The sequence below is a fragment of the Numida meleagris genome, chromosome 1 (genome assembly GCF_002078875.1).
Source record: "Numida meleagris isolate 19003 breed g44 Domestic line chromosome 1, NumMel1.0, whole genome shotgun sequence".
Classification (NCBI taxonomy): domain Eukaryota; kingdom Metazoa; phylum Chordata; class Aves; order Galliformes; family Numididae; genus Numida; species Numida meleagris.
The window spans coordinates 15,281,157-15,301,756 of NC_034409.1; the positions used below are offsets into that span (position 1 = coordinate 15,281,157).

General features: G+C 43.1%; 1 protein-coding gene across 1 annotated transcript in view; it reads left to right on the forward strand.

Moving 5' to 3' along the window:
• LOC110392401 (sucrase-isomaltase, intestinal-like) overlaps positions 1-20,600 on the forward strand; it is a 52,556-nt gene that overhangs the window by 13,273 nt on the left and 18,683 nt on the right. Inside the window, exons 7-13 of the mRNA XM_021384638.1 lie at positions 497-609; positions 7,626-7,751; positions 8,326-8,457; positions 14,273-14,386; positions 14,499-14,615; positions 14,697-14,781; positions 17,717-17,834. Of these exons, the coding sequence (XP_021240313.1) occupies positions 497-609; positions 7,626-7,751; positions 8,326-8,457; positions 14,273-14,386; positions 14,499-14,615; positions 14,697-14,781; positions 17,717-17,834 (805 nt within the window). The remainder of the gene's footprint in view (positions 1-496; positions 610-7,625; positions 7,752-8,325; positions 8,458-14,272; positions 14,387-14,498; positions 14,616-14,696; positions 14,782-17,716; positions 17,835-20,600) is intronic.

Here is a 20,600-nt window from a genome sequence, read left to right on the forward strand (position 1 = left end):
ATCAAATCAATTTAGGTTAGCCCTATATTTTGTTTGCAGCAAGTAGTTTTGTGTGTTGCCATGGTCACCTTACTGTGTTAATCCAATAGTATAATTTCAGAAAAGGGGAATCTTCATTCAGTCTATAAAATCAGCTTTCCCTGGCAGGCAATGACTTCCAATAAGCAGATTAAAATAGCACAGAGGAACCCTAAACACAAGCTTGTGGTTCCTTGTGATATAAATGAAACTGAGACAAATGATTCTGGGCAAACTAATCTGTGTGGGTTTCTGTGATTTATTGCTGCATTATGCCAATCAGAAGATGCAGATTACAGAAAGTCTGGATGATTGCTAGCCTATGTACTGGTCCTGTGTGCCCATCTGATCATATGGCAAAGTGTCAGGGAATGACCCCCATGCACCTCTACCTGGGGACACAGTAATGCGTGGAGACCAGCATGCACAGGCCTTGTGCAGAGTTAGTTTGTCCTGAGAACCTGTTTTTCCCTTTCAGATGTTTCTCTGAGTCCAAACCCATCCTTAACTTTCCGCACTATTGGAGGGATCCTTGACTTCTATGTCTTCCTTGGTCCGACTCCTGAAAATGTCGTTCAGCAATACACAGAGGTTAGTAGGAAGTGCTAAGGGCATGTGGGGCAGTGCCTTGGAAGGAGCTCCATCCGTGTTGGGTTGGCAGCAGGCAATTCAACCAAAGCTTAGTCCCAGTGCTCATACAAAGCAACAGCTGATGCGGTGAGGAAGGACAAACAGCAGAAAAAAAATCCTATGAATGCATTAGTAGTAAGAGGAAGGCTGAGGAGGGCACAGGCTGTTATCTAAAAGAAAATAACAGAGGACAGATTGAAATGCGTTTTAGCTGAAGACCCCTCCTGCACAGTTGTGCTCAGCTACTTGGCACAAAACTTTTTAAACAAAGGAATAGTGGTAGGCTTCTTGTGATGGGAATGGTGATTGCTTGCTCTTTCTTTCCGCTGGGAATACAGCACTGGCTTAGTCTGCAGAGGATAAAGATTTAGAGGTAGTTAAATTCTTTTTTACTCTAAGAGGAACCAAACACTTCAACAGACCATCCAGGGAGGCTGGGAATGTCCTGTCAGAAGATGGTAAGAACAAATTGGCCTAATATTGACCTAGATTTGCCTCAGAGCCAAATGTTGATCTTGTGGTCCTTTTCACGTGCTCCCCAAACCTTCCTTTCAGTAGTATAATCTTATTATTGCATATACTTCTACTCTACAATTCTAACTGATCAGTACATTGAAAACTAATACAGAAATGCTGATAGGCAGATTGCTGGTAGGAACTGATAAAAAACCAATGAATATTGTAAACAAAAGCCTTCCTATATCTGCACATGGGCTACACCGTGCATTACTGCAGCAGAGGTACTTCCCTATTGCTACGCTGTTGTTTTCCATGAGGGAGTGTTGGCTGTGTATATGGTTGGATTCTGATTGTGTGGCCCATTCCCACAACATACAAACACTATCTATGACATAATCATCCAATCATCGGATGTGGCTGACAGAGTAGTTTTCTCCTTGCTTTTCATCTGGTATTCGGCTGAGGGAGATGGACAGATTTTCCAACCCTTTCCCCTTTGTTGTCTCCTTGATTTGCATGAATCACAGAGCTTATGAGAGGAGGAAACAACAATGAAGAGCTTAGTCTGCTCTATTAACATGATTAAAGCAGCTGTTTTTTCCCCTTCGTCTAAATCAGCCATCATTTTTTGCTTCATTTGCATGCATAGAAAGAGCCCTCATGTTTGTTTTGATCCGAGGCAACTTCTCCTCTCTGTGTATTCTGGGGCTACCAAAGACCCAGTGACTGGTGACAGTGACAGGGAAGTGTCTGGCAGCAGTCTGACTGCTAGAGCCCAGGATGAGGTTATTGGGGGTGATTTGAGTCGCTCTCCCCTGGTCTGACACTGATTTTTACAAAACGTGTGGACGCTTCATGTTTTAGAGGTCTTCAGTGGAAGTGGCCTAAGTTTCAAACCCTAATTGAAGGGGCTTCTGCACCAGAAGATGGTTTGTATTGCTCCTGCTCTGCTGCAGAACTGGGAGCAGGAGGCATTAAAGGGGTGCTGAGCACAGATGGGAATGTTTGGGAGCTTTATCTCTGCTGGACTACCGAGGTGTACGATGAACTTCAAAGGCATCAAACCTGTGCTTGCCAGGAGAACTGCCCATTGATTCTGGACCAATTAGTCTGTGTTCCACTAACGAAAACTCATTTATTTGCATTTGAGAGCATAGGAGTGGAAAAACCTTATTTACTCCTGTCTCATAGAGCATAGCGTAACTATTTGCTTTCCAGTTTCCCAGTGTTTTCCAAAGAACTGAGAATACATGGGGAAATTGCTGGTTCAGGAGTGTGTAAGCAATTCTTACCCAGTGAGGGCTGCCTGGAAAAACATGTCAGGTGACATGTTCCTTCTGGTCAGGTGTTGCATTAACTTGGCACTTCACAGAAACGTTGTCTTGGAACCAAGCTCTGTATATAAAGGAACCAGCATTTTGCCCTTCCTGGCTTTTTAAAGCCTCCGTACCCTATGCCTACCCTGCAGCAGGGACATGGCTCTTTCCCTCAGAAGCCAGCAGCTCCCAGCCCCTCTGCATGCCTTTCCCACCTGCCCAGCCCTCCAGACCTGATGCCATAGATCAACCAGAAAGCTGTTTTTTGTACTTGCACGTTGGTGATCGAGCCAAAAAAGCCAAAAGACCCATCCACACGGGCAGAGTTGTCATCTCTGTGCTGAAAGTACCTATTTCAGGGGCATCACTGCACAGAGGTGAGACCCATCCCCATTTCTTTTCAAAGTCTTTTGCTGATGTTCGAAGGCAGCAGTACTGTGGCTTAGCAGCTGAAAATAAAATGAGAGAGTTCTCACTCCCCAGCTGGGGAGTGCTGGCAGCTTGCTTTCCACCCCTGCCTCTCTGGAAATGGAGCTGGAGCGGAGGAAACAAGGAGAAGGGGAGCTGGTGGGTGTCTCCTTACCAGACGTGTCACGCACCAGGACATAAAATCACCTGCTCTGTATTCTTTGAGCTTATGCTCACCTGTCTAGGGAATCCTAAAGAATGCACGGTAGCAATTTCACAGTGAAATAATAACTTCTTCAGTAAACATTCTGAAATTCCCAGATCACAATTGTTAGCATATCATTAGTCTCTAGGGTAATCATTTGGCTTTTATGTACAAGGTATGTGGGAAGGTGGAGGAGACAGAAAAGACTATTTTTCAATTGTGTTTTCTCTCACAACAAGAGGACTCGATCATTGCCACTCCCCAGGGAAGGAAGGGGCTGGAAGGGAGTAGCGTGGCTGGTGCCTGTAAGGCAGCGCACAGCAGCCTCTCTGTCTGTCCCTGGGGCAAAGAAGGATGGCAGTGAAAGCCATGCTAATCTGCTTAAAGCTGGCTTCAAGGGTGATGGAGGCAGTGAGAGATCAGTGGGTGGAAAGCAGGAGCCCTGCTGTGTCTTGAGAGGAGCAGAGCAAGAGGGTTCACGAGCTGGGCTCCAGGACATAGCTTGCCAGCATCACTGAGCTCTGCAGCAGTGACGGTGACTATCAGGTGCGTGTTGGGCATGGTGTGACACAAAGAAGAAATCTCCACCGCAATGCTTCTGCTCCCTCCCACCCGTGAGCCCGGCCACAAGAGCACTGCTCCCAATAAATCAAAGCTGATCCTGCCGCAGTTAAATATATACATTTGATGATAATCACACTTTGCTCCTACTGCAGAAGAGGTCCGGTGTGCAGAACAGTTATATAAATCTCACTTATTATGGCAAACGCCCCAAATTTGTGGGAGGATGGGAAGAAGCAGTGACAGGCTGAAGAGCTGAGCCCAGCTGGGACTCTGCAGCTAGAGGCCATTTCAGATCAGGGGTGCCAAAACCACCAGTGTCAGCTCAGGGCAGAGTAACAGTGCACAGCAGTAAAAAATGAGTTCCTAACAGAGTATAGTGCACGTGCATGACCCAACTCTGTTTTAAGAGCAAACTGCTGCTTTACTTCCTCCTCTCAGACCTGTGGGACAGTTCTGGTGAAGGGGACCTCAGAGTTCTCCAGCACAGCCTCCTACTTGAGCGGTAACACGGGGACCTGCCTTTTACTGTTTAGCATTTATAAATTAGTTCACGTTGTCTGTTTGAGATGCCCATCATAATAATGTAATCTATCCAGCAACCCAACGCAGGGAGAGTGAATGCCATTCACCTGTTTCCTGGGCACGGCTTTTAGCTGCTCGCTGAGCTTAGTTCTCACTGAAGAGAACTTCCAGGAGGCTTCCTAGATGCATCCGCTCTCAGGTGCACCTGAAAAAAGTTCAGAAATTACATAAGGCTAAGTTATGCAAACCCAGATAAACTAACAGTGAATCTGTTAAACAACCCTCAGTTATTTATGAACCAAGTGCAGGAGGAATCGTGGTATCAAAAATAGGATCTATTTTTTCTACTTCTGCACTACTCTGTCTTTCTTTTTTTTCTTTTCTCAGCTTGGATCCTCCATATGTTTGCTGTTTCTGCATTTCTCATGTTTTCCTCCCTCCGTTCCCCTGCCATACCTCATTTACCTTTTCTGATTCTAAGCAAGTCAGTTTTGCCTATCAGATTTTCTCTGTGTACTGCATTTTATGATCATTTGTATGCAGAATGCAATCTATATGAATTAACTAGATCCTAAATATGCATCAAATCCAACACAAGTTTCAGGTTTGCGGAATCGCATCTCTGCCTCTGCCAATCCATCTGCACGTAGGTACCATATGCCAGTTACTTTATCAGGAAGCTTCAGGGGGATCCATTAGAGAGAGTCCGCAGCATAATTAGAAGAAAGAACATTTGTTTTCCCAGCTGCCCTGTTTTCATCCTTCCTCTTCAAATGTTCTGTTCATTTCAATTACGCTTACCATAGCTGCTCCAACCTGGCCAACCTGGGGAACTAATTGCTTTAAAAGTTAATATCTTGCTTGCAAGGTGGATTTTCTTCCATTTGTTCAACTGCAATCCCAAACTCCTCAAGGGATGCTGTCACAAAATACTGCCTCGCCTCAGGGCAGCTCTGAGGTCTGCAGAGAGCCATCCTGCAGAGCGCAGCCAACCCGCAGCATTTCCCAGTGCTGGGGACAAGGCCGTGTCCCAGGGGGGGACCCTGCCTGGTGCCTCGATGGCCACAGCCTCCCCTCGAGCCCCACCGCCATTCACCAGGCACTCAGTGCAGCACACAGGGCGGAAGGTAATCCCTGTCCAGCTCTTGAATTTGGCATGGGTGATGTCCCAAGCTCATCGGCATGCATCCCAGCAGTGTCCCATGTCCAGGAGAGACTTGGGGCATCTCAGGGCTCCCACTGCCTCTGGGCCGATGGCAGCCAGCTCAGAGGATGACCGTGGTGCTGGTCTCTGCACCATGCAGGCATCTTGGCAGGACACCAGGCTCTGCATCCAGCAGCAGGATTAATATTTATCAGCTGTTTTTCCATCTTCCTCTTATCCTAGGGAGGAAGCCTGTACACAAATGATCTTGTTTCATCGGGGAGTTCTTTTGTTTTGTTCTGTTTTTTTAACCTTGCTTGGAGAGGTCATTCTCTGTTTGCAGTAGAGAAAACACAGGCAGACTGCGCATCTCCTTTTGGAGCACAAATGATGGGGTTCACATAGACCATCTCGCAGCCTAGCTGGGCTAAAACAAGCTCTGCTGCCTCCTCGGGTGATTTTGTCCGTGATATGGTGAGTGCAGTTGTGACAGAGGAGCAGACTTGCCCTGAGGGTGCTGTGCTGGACACCACAGCACTAGGCTGCAGGTGCCCTGGGGATAATCCTGAGCCATTGCTCCCTGCCCAGCTCTCCACGGGAAACCCCAGCAGAGCTGGAAGGATGGTTTGGGGGATCAGGTGCACCTGGGAAGACTACGCTGTGGTGGCAATGGCATGTCTCTGCCCACTGGTGTCCCTGTACGTGGTTTGAGGCCACATTCCTCCGTCCAGGGCCTCTCACAGCAATGGTGCTGCACTGTGCTGCTGGTGGCTGCGCTCGCTTCTTTTCCGGGCTTCATCTCCAGCTGCATGTAGGTGGTGAGGGGGCTGAAGAGGGTTAAATCTGGTGGAATGGGATGAGGAACAGGCACGTGGGGGGTATAGTACTCAGGCAGCCCATCCCGGCCAGGAGGACTCAAACCATTAAGCCCCAGGTGTTCTGGCCTCCTACTGCTTGCCTTAGGTGAGAGATCCCAATCAGTAGAACTATACTGTGCATCCAAATCTGTAAGCTGAGTGTGTGAAGTTGACCTGTCTATCCACAAACCATTCTCGGCTACAAGCAAGTGACCCTGAGTGCTCCCCTGTGAAATGCACAGGGGCATTAAAACACCCACTGCTTTTCCTCCATCTGTTTTTCTGTGCACTGCAGTTTGCACTTCCCATTGCCTGTATGATCTGTGACATCTTTTAGAGCAGTTTTAAGTCCAGCATTGCAGTCCCAGGTCAGATTCTTCCTGTACAAATTCCCAAAAGAAGAGGCATCTCTATGTACTGCAATATCTGGAGAGCTTAGCCATGCAACTGATAACAAGTACCTGGAGTGCATCCTTTTATTTAATTAAAGTTGATGGATTTTAGCTGCCAATATTCAAGTTTTATTCTTGTTCACTTCCTAGCATAATTAGGAATGGAGATTAATAAGGAAACAAGGGAGGAATGGTTACTTAGCCAAAGGGAGTCGATAGCTGTGACTGATTAATAATCATGGGTGCTTACTAGCTACTAGACTTCCATGTGTTGCCTGCAAGGGTCTTAGAATTACTGAACAAAAGCTAATTTCATGGGATCTAACTGTTTAAAATGGGAATGTGGATTTTGAGATATCTCCCCCAGAAAACACCCATGTATAGAAATGAGGCGAGGGAGGGTTTCACTATCTTTCTCAGAGTGACCTAAAGTTGTTGCTTGGTCCCCCCAGGCAGCTTCCTTGGCAAGCAGAGCAAGACACCTCGCACATCTCTGCTTGCAAACAAGTTTCCTCATGCAATTGGCAGCTGAATTACATGGAGCAGGTGGAAATCAAATATTTATAAAATAGTACTTAACTCATAACTGTGTTTCAGTTGAGAATTTTGATGGAGCAAATGGTAACTCTGACCTTGAGGGGGTTTGTTGACACTTGGCAACATACTGCTGTGGGCCAGCAATATCAGCAGTCAGTCATGAGCAACTGGATTTCATCCGGGAGGTGTGCAAATATGATTAAAACTTCAGAGAGCTCAAATAAGCATCAGATGAATTAGTTCAGCTGGATGTGGCAAGAGAAATCAGCAAAGCTGACATTGCGTGCAGTGTCGGAGATTTGCCTTTTGTTGACCAAAGGGTTAGGTCCACCAGGAGAAACTCTGTTTTAAAGCCCATGTTAAAGCAAAGTATATTGTACATTTTAAAATGAAGTATACTGCTCAATGAGTTGTCTGAGAAAATAAGGGGTTTTTAAAGGGTGTGTGATACTTGTGTTCTGGTCTTTGTGGCTTAAATGAGCTGGGAACCTCTCTTGGCATTTCAGGATCACTTATTTCCCTAAAATTTTCACCTCGCCTTTTGAACTTCTGTATTCCTCCTTCCTGCTCTAGGCCATTGGACGCCCGCACATGCCTGCCTATTGGTCTCTGGGATTTCACCTGTCCAGGTGGGGTTATAGCAGCCTCGATGTTGTAAAGAAAACTGCCAAACGCATGCACTACTATGATATCCCCTATGTAAGTATGAATTTTTCTCCATATGTGCTCATTTTGAAATCTGAAATGAGATGAATAAAATTATATTACAGGAAATGTGATCATCCCATAAAGAGAATCATAGACCAAAAGGATGTTCATAATCTTATGAAGTGGTTTCACAAGCCATTTCTGCACAATATCTTTACATATCTTTACAAAGCTCAAAAGAATGTTTAGAATGAGCTTTAAACATGAGATTTAAGTACTGCTTCTGGCTGCATTGCAGGCAGTTTGGGCTTGGGTTTGCTTTAATGCTGTGCCAACAATTTATTGGTATACAGCAGTACAAGGTGCTGGCATTTTAAACACAGACTATGGCAGAGCTGACACATATCACTGCCAAACAGTTGCTAACCTAGGACTTCCACGTATCCATTTTGTCCATTGCTGCCACATAAATTTACGGGGGCTGAATTTGGCTTCAGTTGTTTACAGTTATTATAATCAATCTCTTAGGTCCCATTTCGTGGGCTAGATCCTCCCTAGGAACACAGCTGCACACACCCTGATTTCCCATATAAAATACATCAGTGTTTGCTTTTAAAATGTTTAGGATGTCCAGCATTTCGATATCGACTACATGGATCGTCGCCTGGACTTCACCTATGACAAAAATAATTATGCAGGTCTGCCGGAGTACCTCAAAGAGTTGAAGGCAGCAGGAATGCACAGTGTCATTATTCTGGTAAATTAAAAATGTTGCTAATTATTTTTCCATTTATAAGAACTATTTGCATCATAGTACTCATAGCAGTATCCAGGTGCTATCGCATGCATGCTGTTGTGGCACATTTTCTATTTTTGTCATTTATTGAGTAGAGCTGAACAACAATTTCTCACAGACATCACTTTTAAATGTGCTGCATTTATCAGATACCTGTGTGTACCAGTATTATCTCTTTACCATAACATCAATTTTCTTTCATTTTTTCCACTCATCTAAGAAAAAAATTGCTTCTTTTCAGGTCTGAGTTGAGATAGAATTGCTTTAATACAGTTCTTTTTTTGATAATGAACAAATGAGTTTAACATGCAGACAGAAATAGCTAAATAGTGGAAAAGATGTACTCACAATCAATCTGGGGAGCTAGTAACTATAAATCATGTTGCCTTATATTTTATTTTCATTGAAATTAATGTAAAAGAAATTTGTTTGCACAAAAAAATTGTGGAAAATGTATGCTGGACCTCTAACCAATACTGATGTACACAATCACAGATTAGTTGAGGTTGGAAGGGATCTATGGAGGTCATCCGGCTCAAGCAGGGACACCTAGAGCTGGTCGCCCAGGACCATGTCCAGATGGCCTTTGGTGATCTGCAAGGAGGGAAACTCAGAATAATTAATGTGAGCAGAAGTGAAAATCGTTGGTTTGCATTTTTCCCTGTCAGTTTTTTCCAGCAAGACTGCCATCTCCATCCACGTCCTTGCACTGAAATTACTTTTCTTCACAGTAGATACAGAGAATGTCAGCGGTGGGAAGGAAACTAGAGGAGAGTAAATTAAATAATAGTCCTTGATGAGTTCATAAGACATTGCTCTGCAGGGCCCTACTGCAGCACAGTACTGCACAGCCTGGCTGATGTTGGGGTGATGGCACGACCTCCCATTTCTGTGATGGGATTGTGCAGGGGTGCTAAGATCCAGAGCAAGGAGCAAGTGGGCACAAAGTACTGCTGAAGAGAACAGAGTCATAATCTATTCACTATAATCACCAGGGGCAGAATTAGAAAAAAAGTGCTTTAAATTGCAGCTATATAAAAAAGATATATATATAATATATAATCAGGTTGAGCTGACCCACAGGAGGCGATGACCTTGTTGGGGTATTTCCAGTCCTTTTTCGCTATCATTCCCATCTTCCGTTTTCCAGCCTAAATGGTCAACTTACACCTTTCATTAGAATACTACGGTTCTTATGTAGCTCAAATTGCCAGTCTTGCATCCTGCTGTTTGTGTTCTTGATACGCTTATTTGCAGAAGCTTATTCTCCCTCAGCCCTTTTTCGCTAGTTTAAATGAACAAAGGTATTTTACTCCCTTTTTATGGGGTGTGAGCTTCAGATCTCTTTGTAGTGGCTCTCCCTCACAGATGCCCCAGTTTGAATACAGTTTCTCTAGTAAATACCTGGATTTCACAGTCTCCAGACAATGCTCCCCCAGTGTTTGGAGAATGGCAGTAATATTTCCTTCATTCTATCAAAAATGCCTCATATGACAAAGATCTGCATCACTTTTACCTCCATTAAATTGATGACTCATCTTTGTAACGTGATCAATTAATCCAGTTGAATTGAGAAGGGACAGACCACAGATGTTTGGGCCTAAGCTGATCCAGACTTTTTAAAATAAGGGTCATATTTCTCACTTGATCAATGGTGGTGTCTTCAAGGGCTTGAGGAACAATAGACTGAACAGCAGAGTCCGAATTTGTGGGATAATGCCTTTTTTACTGGTGGTGGTATGTTAAATCTTTCTGAACCTGAGGTAGCTGAAAGCTATTGCAGATTCTCAATCTAAACATCATATTCTTCTGTCAAATAGCAAGTCAGAAGTGTCTCCCTGGTCTTATTTTTCCTCCAAAATTCATTGGGAAGATTAGCATACTGCTGAGGATGCCAGACAGTACCTCAAAGATCCATGGCAGTGTTTTCTCCATCTAAAACGGTTACTAGATTCCTCACTAACGTAACAAGTCTGCTTGTAGCTTCATTGGAAATGCCTGCTCTGTACTTATGATTGGCTTAATCTTCACCTTTTCACACTAGAATTGTACTCATGGCCAGGAATTTCAAACAAAACCACACTAAGCGCTCACCTACATATTAGTAATGGAAATAGCAGCCTGTATAGTGAGCACTGTTTGCCAGCAACTCGCGTGTATGTGTCCTTAATTGTCCCAGTGCTACTGCATCTGTAAATTGTGACAAGTACCAGGGTACGGCACTGAAAATAGCTTCCATCACAGGAGGTCCAAGACACAGTGCTTAAACAGTAACATTATTAAGTCACTCTGATGGAGAGTGAATTTAATAAAAAATTAGCCACAAATTAACTGGATACATATTTATAAATAGCTAACCCATCTGTACTTGAGCACATACACAGACAGGACTGAGTGCTCTTCCCAATTGCTCTGCAGTTCAGGCTCCCTCCGTCTTTCAACACCTCTCTGAAAATCACCTAAGCTCTTAGAGGTCTAACATTTAAAACTACCTGCTTATTTACTGAGTTATCTTAAGTTTGCCAGACATGAATATAGAGTAAAACATTTTGAGTTTGGGGTAGCTCTTCCTGTGCACACTCTTGCTCTTCGGTAAATACATGGTAATCTCTCCTTTCTCATCAGTTAGGATGTCTCCAATTGTTTTGCGCTTTCTGCTGTGTAGGAAGCTACAAGGATCAAGTCACATTATAATGGGTGAGGTACATTACCTTCTTACTTGTGAACTTCAACAACGCTTTTAAAGCACTTTCAGTTTCTCAGATGGAGCATGCTAGAGCAGGGCAAGTAGCTGTTGCTATATAAATCTAAATTCAGTAGTTAGGCAGATACAAGGAATGTAGTAATAATTCTTCATTCATGCAGTAAGCCCATGTGAATCCTAATAGGAGTCCCTTCTTTCCCCTCTCCACTAACCTATAAGCAAGGACTGTGATGTGCTCTATGTCTTCAGATAAGCTTGTGAGAAAGAGCGTAGGCAAGATCCAGTTTGCCTTTCGTTTCTGAAAACCTGGGAAGTAAGTACTGTTTGCACTGGTAGTGACATTTTCTACCTTTGCTTTATTATATGCAACTACTGTTATTTCTGTCAAATTTTGGCTGTTATTCTTGTTAGTGATCTCCATCATTCCCATAAGTTGAGTCAGGAACTGGAACAGTATGCAAAGTTTTGTTCCAAGATGAGGAGAGCCGTGCTAACTGCAATCAAGACAAGTATAATCCAGTCTGATACGGACAGAACTATTTTCTGTTTAGATCCCCTTGGGTAGTGACTGTAATGAGTAAGTTGCCCAAGTGCAGTAGACTGTTGGCTACCTCATGTTGATTTCAGGAAATGTGCTCTGATCGCTGTCTCTTCACGTCATGTAAAATCTCCAGTGGACGGGCTGTGAATGGATTCTGCACATCTCTATTTGGTGTGCAGCTGGTGCCTCACCATCCAGAAGCCCAGTCCCCATTGCATCCACCGCATATTGCTCTCCATGCCTATGGTCATTTTGGAAGCAGCGTGACTGCTCTCAGTGTAGTCCCTCAGCAGTTCTCTCTCCTGATGTCTTTCAGAGGCCACCTCCATGTAAAGGAGATTATGCACAAGTGTCATTATTTTGCCATCATTACTGTGCTGAATAAGGTGCATATTGCAGCTGTGACTTATTCTGAGTCAGAACAAATGTATTGTTTAGAAACAAAGAAAAGTTCTGAAAGTAAAAAATTATTAGAATGGAAAATTATAAACATTATTAGTGAGGAGGAGCTCTAATTAAATACTGTATATACCTTCCACTAAATCACACTAAAAATGAAAACAGCTAGGGATGATGTGAGTGAGAATTTCTTTTTTTTTTTTTTTTAAGAAAAGAAGTCAGTGCAAACATGATTATGATTCAAAATAAGACTGAATAGCTTTAACATTTTAAAATCCAGCTCTATGAGCTGTAGAGGCTAAAATTTCCAGAAATGAGTTTGTATGGGAGTGTGTTAAAATCTATATTTGAGGCTATAGGTGAAGTTGTGCTGGTCTGGGTAAGTGCTAGGGCCCACAGGTTTCAGAGCAGCCAGTCAGAGGTATGGTTGCTCAGCATCTCCTCTTCAAGAGCTGATAAAAGATGAGTTAGGGAAGGTTTAACGGATATGAACTTCCTTCTCTCATAAACAACCAACGGAATGCAAAACTAGGACTGGGAGAGTTTATTTCTCTTTAGGACATTGCCAAACCTGCATAATATATTAGATTTATGCATGGGAATAACCTTTCAGCTGAAGGATACTAGAAGTTTGGATTAGGAGTAGCTAATTAAGCTGATATCTTCCAGCCTTCAAGTCTCTTGAGAGCCATATTTTCCGCAATAATAAGATAATTATTGCAGATGGACAGTTTTCTCTTTTCCAAAACTGAACTATTCAATGAGTTAAAAACATTATAGACACTTAACGCTCTTTAATTATGGAAGTGATGTTGGAGCTACATAGTTAAAGCTGAACTTTATATTGCATTTAAGGTGAGGGTTTAGCAGGGGCTTTTGGTTTTGATGCATGGAAGAATACAGTTTCCTCACCAGGGCTATAGCTGTCGTAGGGCATACAAGTAAATCAGGCAATTAATTTAGGCATTAAAATGAATTTTAAAGCATGTCCTTAAAGGATATTACCATTTGGGATCATATATTCTTTGTCCTTCAGTTTCATATTTAAACTCCAATAACTTTTTAATTAAAATTCCTTTGAATTATTGCTCAAGGAAGGACTGTTTCAGTTGCATTTCTATCTCTCGTGTGTTGTAACTGAAAGTTTTTTTGCCTTAAGCAGAACCTGAGGGGATCACATTTTCTAAGAGAAAAGGGAAGAATTCCCTCCTAAAATGGCTGCGACTTTCCTTCATTCTAAATAATACAAAGCAGATAGCTGCTCCCAATTAGGGACATTCTGCTAAGCACACTAACCTCCTTTTATTCCCAGTTGGCTGCTGAGCAGAGTGCTTCACTGGCATCTCAGAGTGTTCCTACTTTTATTGCTTACTGGCATGGCGGGCCACCATCCTACCAAGGCACAGTTTAGGCTTCCTTTCAATGAGCTCGATGGCCAGAGATGGCCATCCTGGGGCAGAGAAACTGGCGGTGTCCCTGTAACTGGCAGTGATGGGAGCTGGTGATTACCCTTGGGCCATGATGGTGGCAGGAGGGGTGATCTGCAGGATGTAAGCTGCTGGTGATTTCACATCCGTGGGGAACAGACGAGTTTGGCCACTTGGTGTGGAGGACTTGGGTAACTCTGCACCAGGCTGACATAAAACATCATCAGCTAACATTGGGTCTAAAGAGGGGACTATCAAGGTTGGATGTGTCCCAACTTCAAGCCCCTTGAGATATTTTAGGTGTTCCAAAGTTGATCTTCTGAAGCTGACGAAGCTTCAGAAGATCCCAATTCCCATATATATGGGAGTTGTCTTGGAGGGAATCCAGAGATGCCAAAGTTAGTGACCTCAGAAGGGGGCAAAATAAAATTCAGTGCCGCTTTAAAATTGGTTGAATACAGTCTTGTAAAAATAAACATGAAGATGTTTATTAACTTCACTTAACTTTTGTCTTATACAAGAAATACAGCTCTTTAATGACTTTTTCTAAATTACTATGTGCTCTCTACTCTTACTAAATTTTAACGCTGTTTTCTTCCAATATTTTTGCAGTGTGCATTAATAACATCAAATTTTTCTAAAATGTAGAAGTAGAAAAAGTAACCATTGCCTCCAAGATAAAGGAAGTGTAACCACTGTTTCTAGGATCCGTTTATAAGCAAGGATGAAGAACCAGGTACTTACAGGCCATATGACCTTGGACAGGAAATGGGAGTCTGGGTGAACAACTCCGACGGCGTAACTCCTGCTATTGGAAAGGTCAGTCTACTAAATTCTCTTATGTGCTTAATCTACTGTTGCGTCAAAGTGTTAAAGAAGACACATAGCAGAAATGAAAAAATATCTGGACATTTGTACCTATGAACTCTAGACCTTGGCTCCCGGATATTCAGTGTTTCCTGACTACACCAACCCCAGGACAGTGGAGTGGTGGACCCAGTTGTGTCTGGAGTTTAAGGATGTCCTTGACTACGATGGGATCTGGATAGTAAGTCTGATTATATTTGCCTTCCCTTCTTTTCAGAACAGAAAACATGGCTTTTGACATGTCTTACTCTCTTTATTAAAGGATATGAATGAACCATCCAATGAGTTAAAAGGCCAACTTCCTGGATGCGCTGCTAATGATATCAATAACCCTCCTTACATTCCTAGTGAGTAAAGCTTTTTTGCAGATCTCTTTCATAAATTCTTAGGAAATTTTTCCTTATTTTCTTTTGCCAAGTGCGTTGCTACAGTTTCATTCAGGACATGATTGTCTCAGCTCCAGTGGAGTACCAAAAATACCTTCTTTGGTCACCAGGACAGCCTTGCAACAGAACTAGAAAAATGGCCTTCCCTGCCATTATCTGAACAACAGGTCCGCTCCATAGAAAGGACAAGATACCTATAGACTCAGATAGAGATTTATGGCAGGAGTAAATCACTGCTTGTTCCAGGGCTGGGCAGTCCCTGACTTTTCCACAACTCATGACAAGCAAGACTGCATATCCTTGATACCTTAATTATTTTTTCTTTCAGGAATAACAAAAAAAAATAATCCAGTCCTTTATTGGAAATGAGCTATAGGCTAAAATTAAATTTTAAAATGCCCAGGCCTATGGGAGTCTGTTAAGAAGGGGAACACCTCTTCCAGTAGCCAAGTTAATGGCATGCTCATTCTCCCCCTGGAAGCCCTGAGTGCTTACAATTAGTGCCAGTGCTCCTCGCATGAATCCAGCCAACATTTCCCCAAGAAAGCCCTGCTGCCTGATCAAGGCTGAAGTACAACAGGAAGCTGGGACATAAATGAGTTATTGACAGCGAAGTACTGGAAATATCCTCTTTTCCACTTCAGGCTGTTGTAATGTCATGTGAATTCTTCCTTTTATTTATTAAAGCTCATTTCTCTTCACTCTATGTACAGGAGAAACTTAAACATAACAAAAGCATGACATAAAATAATAAAAACATCGTAAATTATTGAAACCAGAAGCAGAGCTTTAAAATACGATTTCAGTGTTTGTTCTCTTGTGGGGGAAGCTGCTGGTTGTAACGGCCATATTTCAGCACTGTGGGTCTTGATCAAGTTCTCTTGTGCAAATGCACCTCCTTCTTGAATTCACAGTGTTGGTCTTCATTCTGCAGACAGGAGCCTGAGGCATTTATTTCAAGGTGTGGGAGAGCTGTTACCCGATGTTTTCTATCAATATTTAACTGCTTGCTATTGTATCCCACTGCATGCCAACACTGTGCATGCCCTCAGTTGTCCGCACCTCTGTCTGGTGCAGGTGTACGGTGGTGGGACCTGGGCAGCTCAGTAAAACAAGAAGTTAGAAGCTCCCCAAGCTGGGCTTTTGGAGCTCACTGTTGTGGTGGGTACCTGAGTCTGCAGCAGTCCCACTCTCAGTGCCTCAGGTGTTTGGCAATGCGGCCTTCAGTCTCTTTTTCTAAATCATAACCACAGTCACCTGGACCTATGGTTTGACCTTCTAAAAACAAAAGTCCTTCAGATCAATTTTCTATAAAACACTTTACAGCAGAGATTAATGTGCAATCTGTATTACTGAGGCAGAATGCAAAGTATTCAGGATAGGAATGAAACATGAAGATATGACTCACATGGCAGCATTTGCTTTCATATCCCACCTTAATTTTACAGGGCTCATAACTGAGTGTCACTAGGACATTAAGTGTAACTTTTCCCATAACCTCAGTGTTTTTTTTAAACACTGTTCCAGCAAAGGTTGCTTGGAAATTGCCTACAAATGAAAGTATTTCTGAAGCAGGTCAGCCACACTGGAGTCTTTGTGTCTAAAGATCCGAAGACAAGGATTCCAGCATTGGTGGCCCAGCAAAGCAGACAGGCTGATGGGCTTTCGGGTGCAGAGAAATGCACTTTGTAGTAGAGAACTGCAAACATACAGTGAAGTGTGATGAGGCATTGAAGTTTCTTGCTCATAGATAAATATTTACAATAGTGCTTGCACTCAGTTAAGCATGCAAAAGAGGTCTATTTGACAGAGTCTTATGTATTTATTTGAAGGGTAGAGGATTTTGTAACACTTGCAACTCCATCTCTGAAAATAAATCCACTGTATAACCCAAATGTCTGACCTGCCCAATTCCTGCTGAATTGCATATGGCATTTTCAGGGAGGCTACCTGCAGAGGATGAGAATCACATTTTCCACACCAAATGGGTCTTGCCAGCATCTTCTTAATGTGGGATCAAAGACCAGGCAGCATCTGTGCAGCCAATTCATATTTATTCCCTTTGGCTCAGCTGGATCAGAGCTGTGCCAGCGAGGTCAGGGCTGCCCTGACTATTACTGAAGGCAAAAATCTGCTGCTGCTTCAACTGCCTGTGATCTGCTGATGGAGAGTTACTGCATAACCCATCCACGTGTGAATACATCCATTATAATGTGTCCTTGCTCTCTTCCGTGCAGCGTATCGAGCCATAGCAGATGGCCTCCCAAGGACTGCTGCATCTCATGCTTTACCCTCCTCTGTACAGCCCGGACAGTCCCTGCTCATTGCTCACATGCTGCCTGGTGGGGCTGTGCCATCAGTCCTGCTGCCTTCTAAAAGTCTTCAGGGGAAAACAGAGCCAGGCTGGGCCTTAGCCATGAATTTTGCAGGGTCATGCTGCCTACCTACGCCTGCAGCCCAGTGCTAATCCAAACCTGGATGTCATGATTTCGTGCAAACACACAAGTTCCCTTGGTATCTTAATTTCTGTGATGGTTTCTGTTTTTTAGTTATATTTTTTTCCTTGCTATTAAGGAAAAATTTATTACTATGTAAAGAATATATATGTATATTCTTAACTTAGCAATGCAGAAATTTTCTCTCTGGCTATTACTGAATGCATGATGCCTGTACAGATGTTCTGAATCACTGGACATAGAACTTGAACCTCATTATTAGGGTTTGCACCATAATGTCAGGACATTTGTGCCTACAGCAAGGTGCTAACCTCCAGTCGGTGCAGATTCTGCAGTACTTCAGCTTTTCCTCTTTCCAAGTCCCTTAGCATTTCACTCCCATAAGCGTAGATATACAAAGAGATTTGAACGGTGGCGTGCAATGTTTGTGTCCTTCACAGGCATTACCGATCACTCCCTGGCTGCAAAGACGCTGTGCCCCGACTCCAGGACGTACCTCGGGGAGCACTACAACACACACTCTCTCTTTGGCTGGTCACAGACTGCTCCAACTTTCCAGTGAGTTCTCTAAGTATTTCTACAAGTGGTTTCAGGTGATGGGGGGAGACGTTTTAAAAGCACCTGCCATTATCTGGGAAATCTGTAATGGTAGCTAATAAGAAGCAGCTACATGTTTCACCTTGCTGTTTGTCATTAAGAATTTCAAGAGACTCTTGGCAGGGGAAGCAGAATCTTGTCCACTTTTACTTTTCTCAGCTAAAATCAACTCTTCAGTGGCTTATTTCCCGCAAGCAGAGCAAGGTGTTCCCATCCACTGTTAGAGCTGTTCCCATGCCAGAGCAGCACCAAGGGGCTTTCTCCATCCCTTCGCTACCATGGCCCAAGCGGAGGAGCTTGCGTGGCTGCTGGTGAAGGATCTGTATTCAGCTTCCCAGCTACTGTTGGAGCCGCCTCTGATCCTGGCAGGCAGCATTTTGCATCTTGCCTGGGGCTCTGTGGGTACATGGCTGAGCTGCATTGCAGCAGGGTTGTTGTAGGCTGCTGTAAAGCTGTCCCTTTGCAACGAGGAAGCACGCAAAATGGGCTTGCACAGTCAGGCTCTGCTGCTGCCAGGCTGGAGTGACACGGAAACTGGCTGATTAAATCAAATGGACAAATCACGCTTTTTCCAGCAGAGAGCTAAGACATGGATATGTTTAATGACACAATGTAAGTGCCAAAGCAGGGGTCCTTGGGCTGGCTTATTTTAGCACTTAGCGTGCATTTGCACCAATTGTATTGTGGAGGCATCCAGGGGAGGTGGTTAAGTGAGCCTATTTAAGGTGTTGATGCCCTTGCAGCTCTGTGCCAAGCCTGGGGGAAGGAAAGCTCTGGGAAAAAGCCAGAAGCAATCTGCTGGCTCCTGTGCAGCCCAGCTTCACTGAGCAGAGCAGAAGGCTCTCAGCCCTTACCATGGCTGGCCACTCAGCCCAGGAAAGAGTTGTGGGACACAACGCGGTTCTGGGCCCCCCGCATCCCAACCTCAGCAAAGGCCCTCCCATCGCAGGAGCCTCCACCGGGGCTGTCTTTCAGCCTCCTCCAAGGTGGTGAATGTCACATGTTCCTGTGCTGCTTGTTTTATTCAGCCAAACTTCCTTCTGGAGCGGAGAAAGCCATGAAAAGCACCAGCAGAGACAGGATTTGCTGCAGATATATGGAAATCTGATGAAAAATTTTACATATTCATTTGAGTTTCATTTCACGGCTGGTTGTATACCATTTCTGCACACGCTCTTCACCAACAATATAGTAAATTAAATTACTGAATAACCAGCATCAGTTGTAGGATATTGGCAGAAAATGAACGACAAATTCATAATCGTATACAAAACAATTCCAAGAATTATGCTAATGAAGCCAGAGAATAGGAAATGTGTCATCTCACCCATGTATGCAGTCAAATGGCTTGAATTTGGATAAAACAAACTAGCTACAATCAGCCTGTGTATAGCTTAGGGCCAAGAGCTGTTCACACATAATACTCTGCATATAATTTCAGTCCACAAATACATTTGAGAACATTAGAATCACTTCAGCAATGACTCATGATAGATTGAAAATTATCCAATAAATTACGTGCTGTAAATTGTTTACACAGATCTGGATCATAGTTGTATCAATCCAGTCTTACCCCCATTAGCACATACTTTTGCAAACAGAGCCAAATTTGTACTGTACAGACGGTGCAGAGGACTTGCATGCAGGACACCCCTAAAGAAGTTCAGGAGAAAGAGATTCCTGTCCCTGCAGTGCTCAAAAATGCCATTTATACACAGCACATGGAGTTTCACGCAGTCACTGGGCTTGGTGGTGCCCCTACAGCACAAACCAAGCAGGTCCCGCTTGGCCAAGAATTGCGCCTCTTGCTCTACATGGCCCATAAGCATCATACTTGTAAGCCTATGATGTGGGAGATGTTGAGTTTGGTGTGTTTTGTATGTTATCAGTGTTTGTTTTTTTTCCTATGGAAGCAAATGTTGAAACATTTTAAAGCCTCTCTGTCACTACAGAATCAAAGCCAAATGTTGGCCATTACAAACACGTGTGAAAGCTCTTGCACAGATCTCACTAAGCAAAGTGAGATGGAGGCAGATGGTAAGCAGCATGGTTAGTATTTCAGGCTGGGATTTCCCAGAGAATCTAAGGAGTTTTGTTTCCCAAATCCTAATAAAGCAGAGTTGAACCAGAGTTTTGGCAATCTATAATACTGCAATATGTAATTCCATACAGAGATTATCCTATGATAATCAACTTTTTAATAGGTTTGTTAGTTAGGCATTTAGCACTTCAATCATCTTCTGATGGTGCGGCAAAATCACTTTTAAAAGGCAAGGAAAAATTCATTCAGGCACCAATTCTGTAGTGAAATCTCATAAATCAAATGATGAAGGAAATCAGGGGAAATACTACCGGAATGGGATGACGTTTTGAAAGATTATGTGATTGCTTTCTGTACTGATTTTAAATGTTGGTTTGATGATATTTCTTTCTTTCTTTTTCCCCTAACTTTTAAGTCCAAGATATTGGGACTTTATTTGCCAATACAAATCTCTAAATAAATCCTATACTGAAAAATATATATATGTGTTACTTAAGAAATGGTAGGGCACTAAATAAAATGAGTTCATATAGAAATAATTTTGTTTTAAATTTTCACTTTGACACAATATTGAGAATAATTAAAGTGCAAAATAGTTTTTAGGAAGCCTATCTGAAACAAAGTGTTTAATGGATCAGATAGATTTTAATTGTTTACTTTGGCCATTGAGTAAAACTTTCCATTGT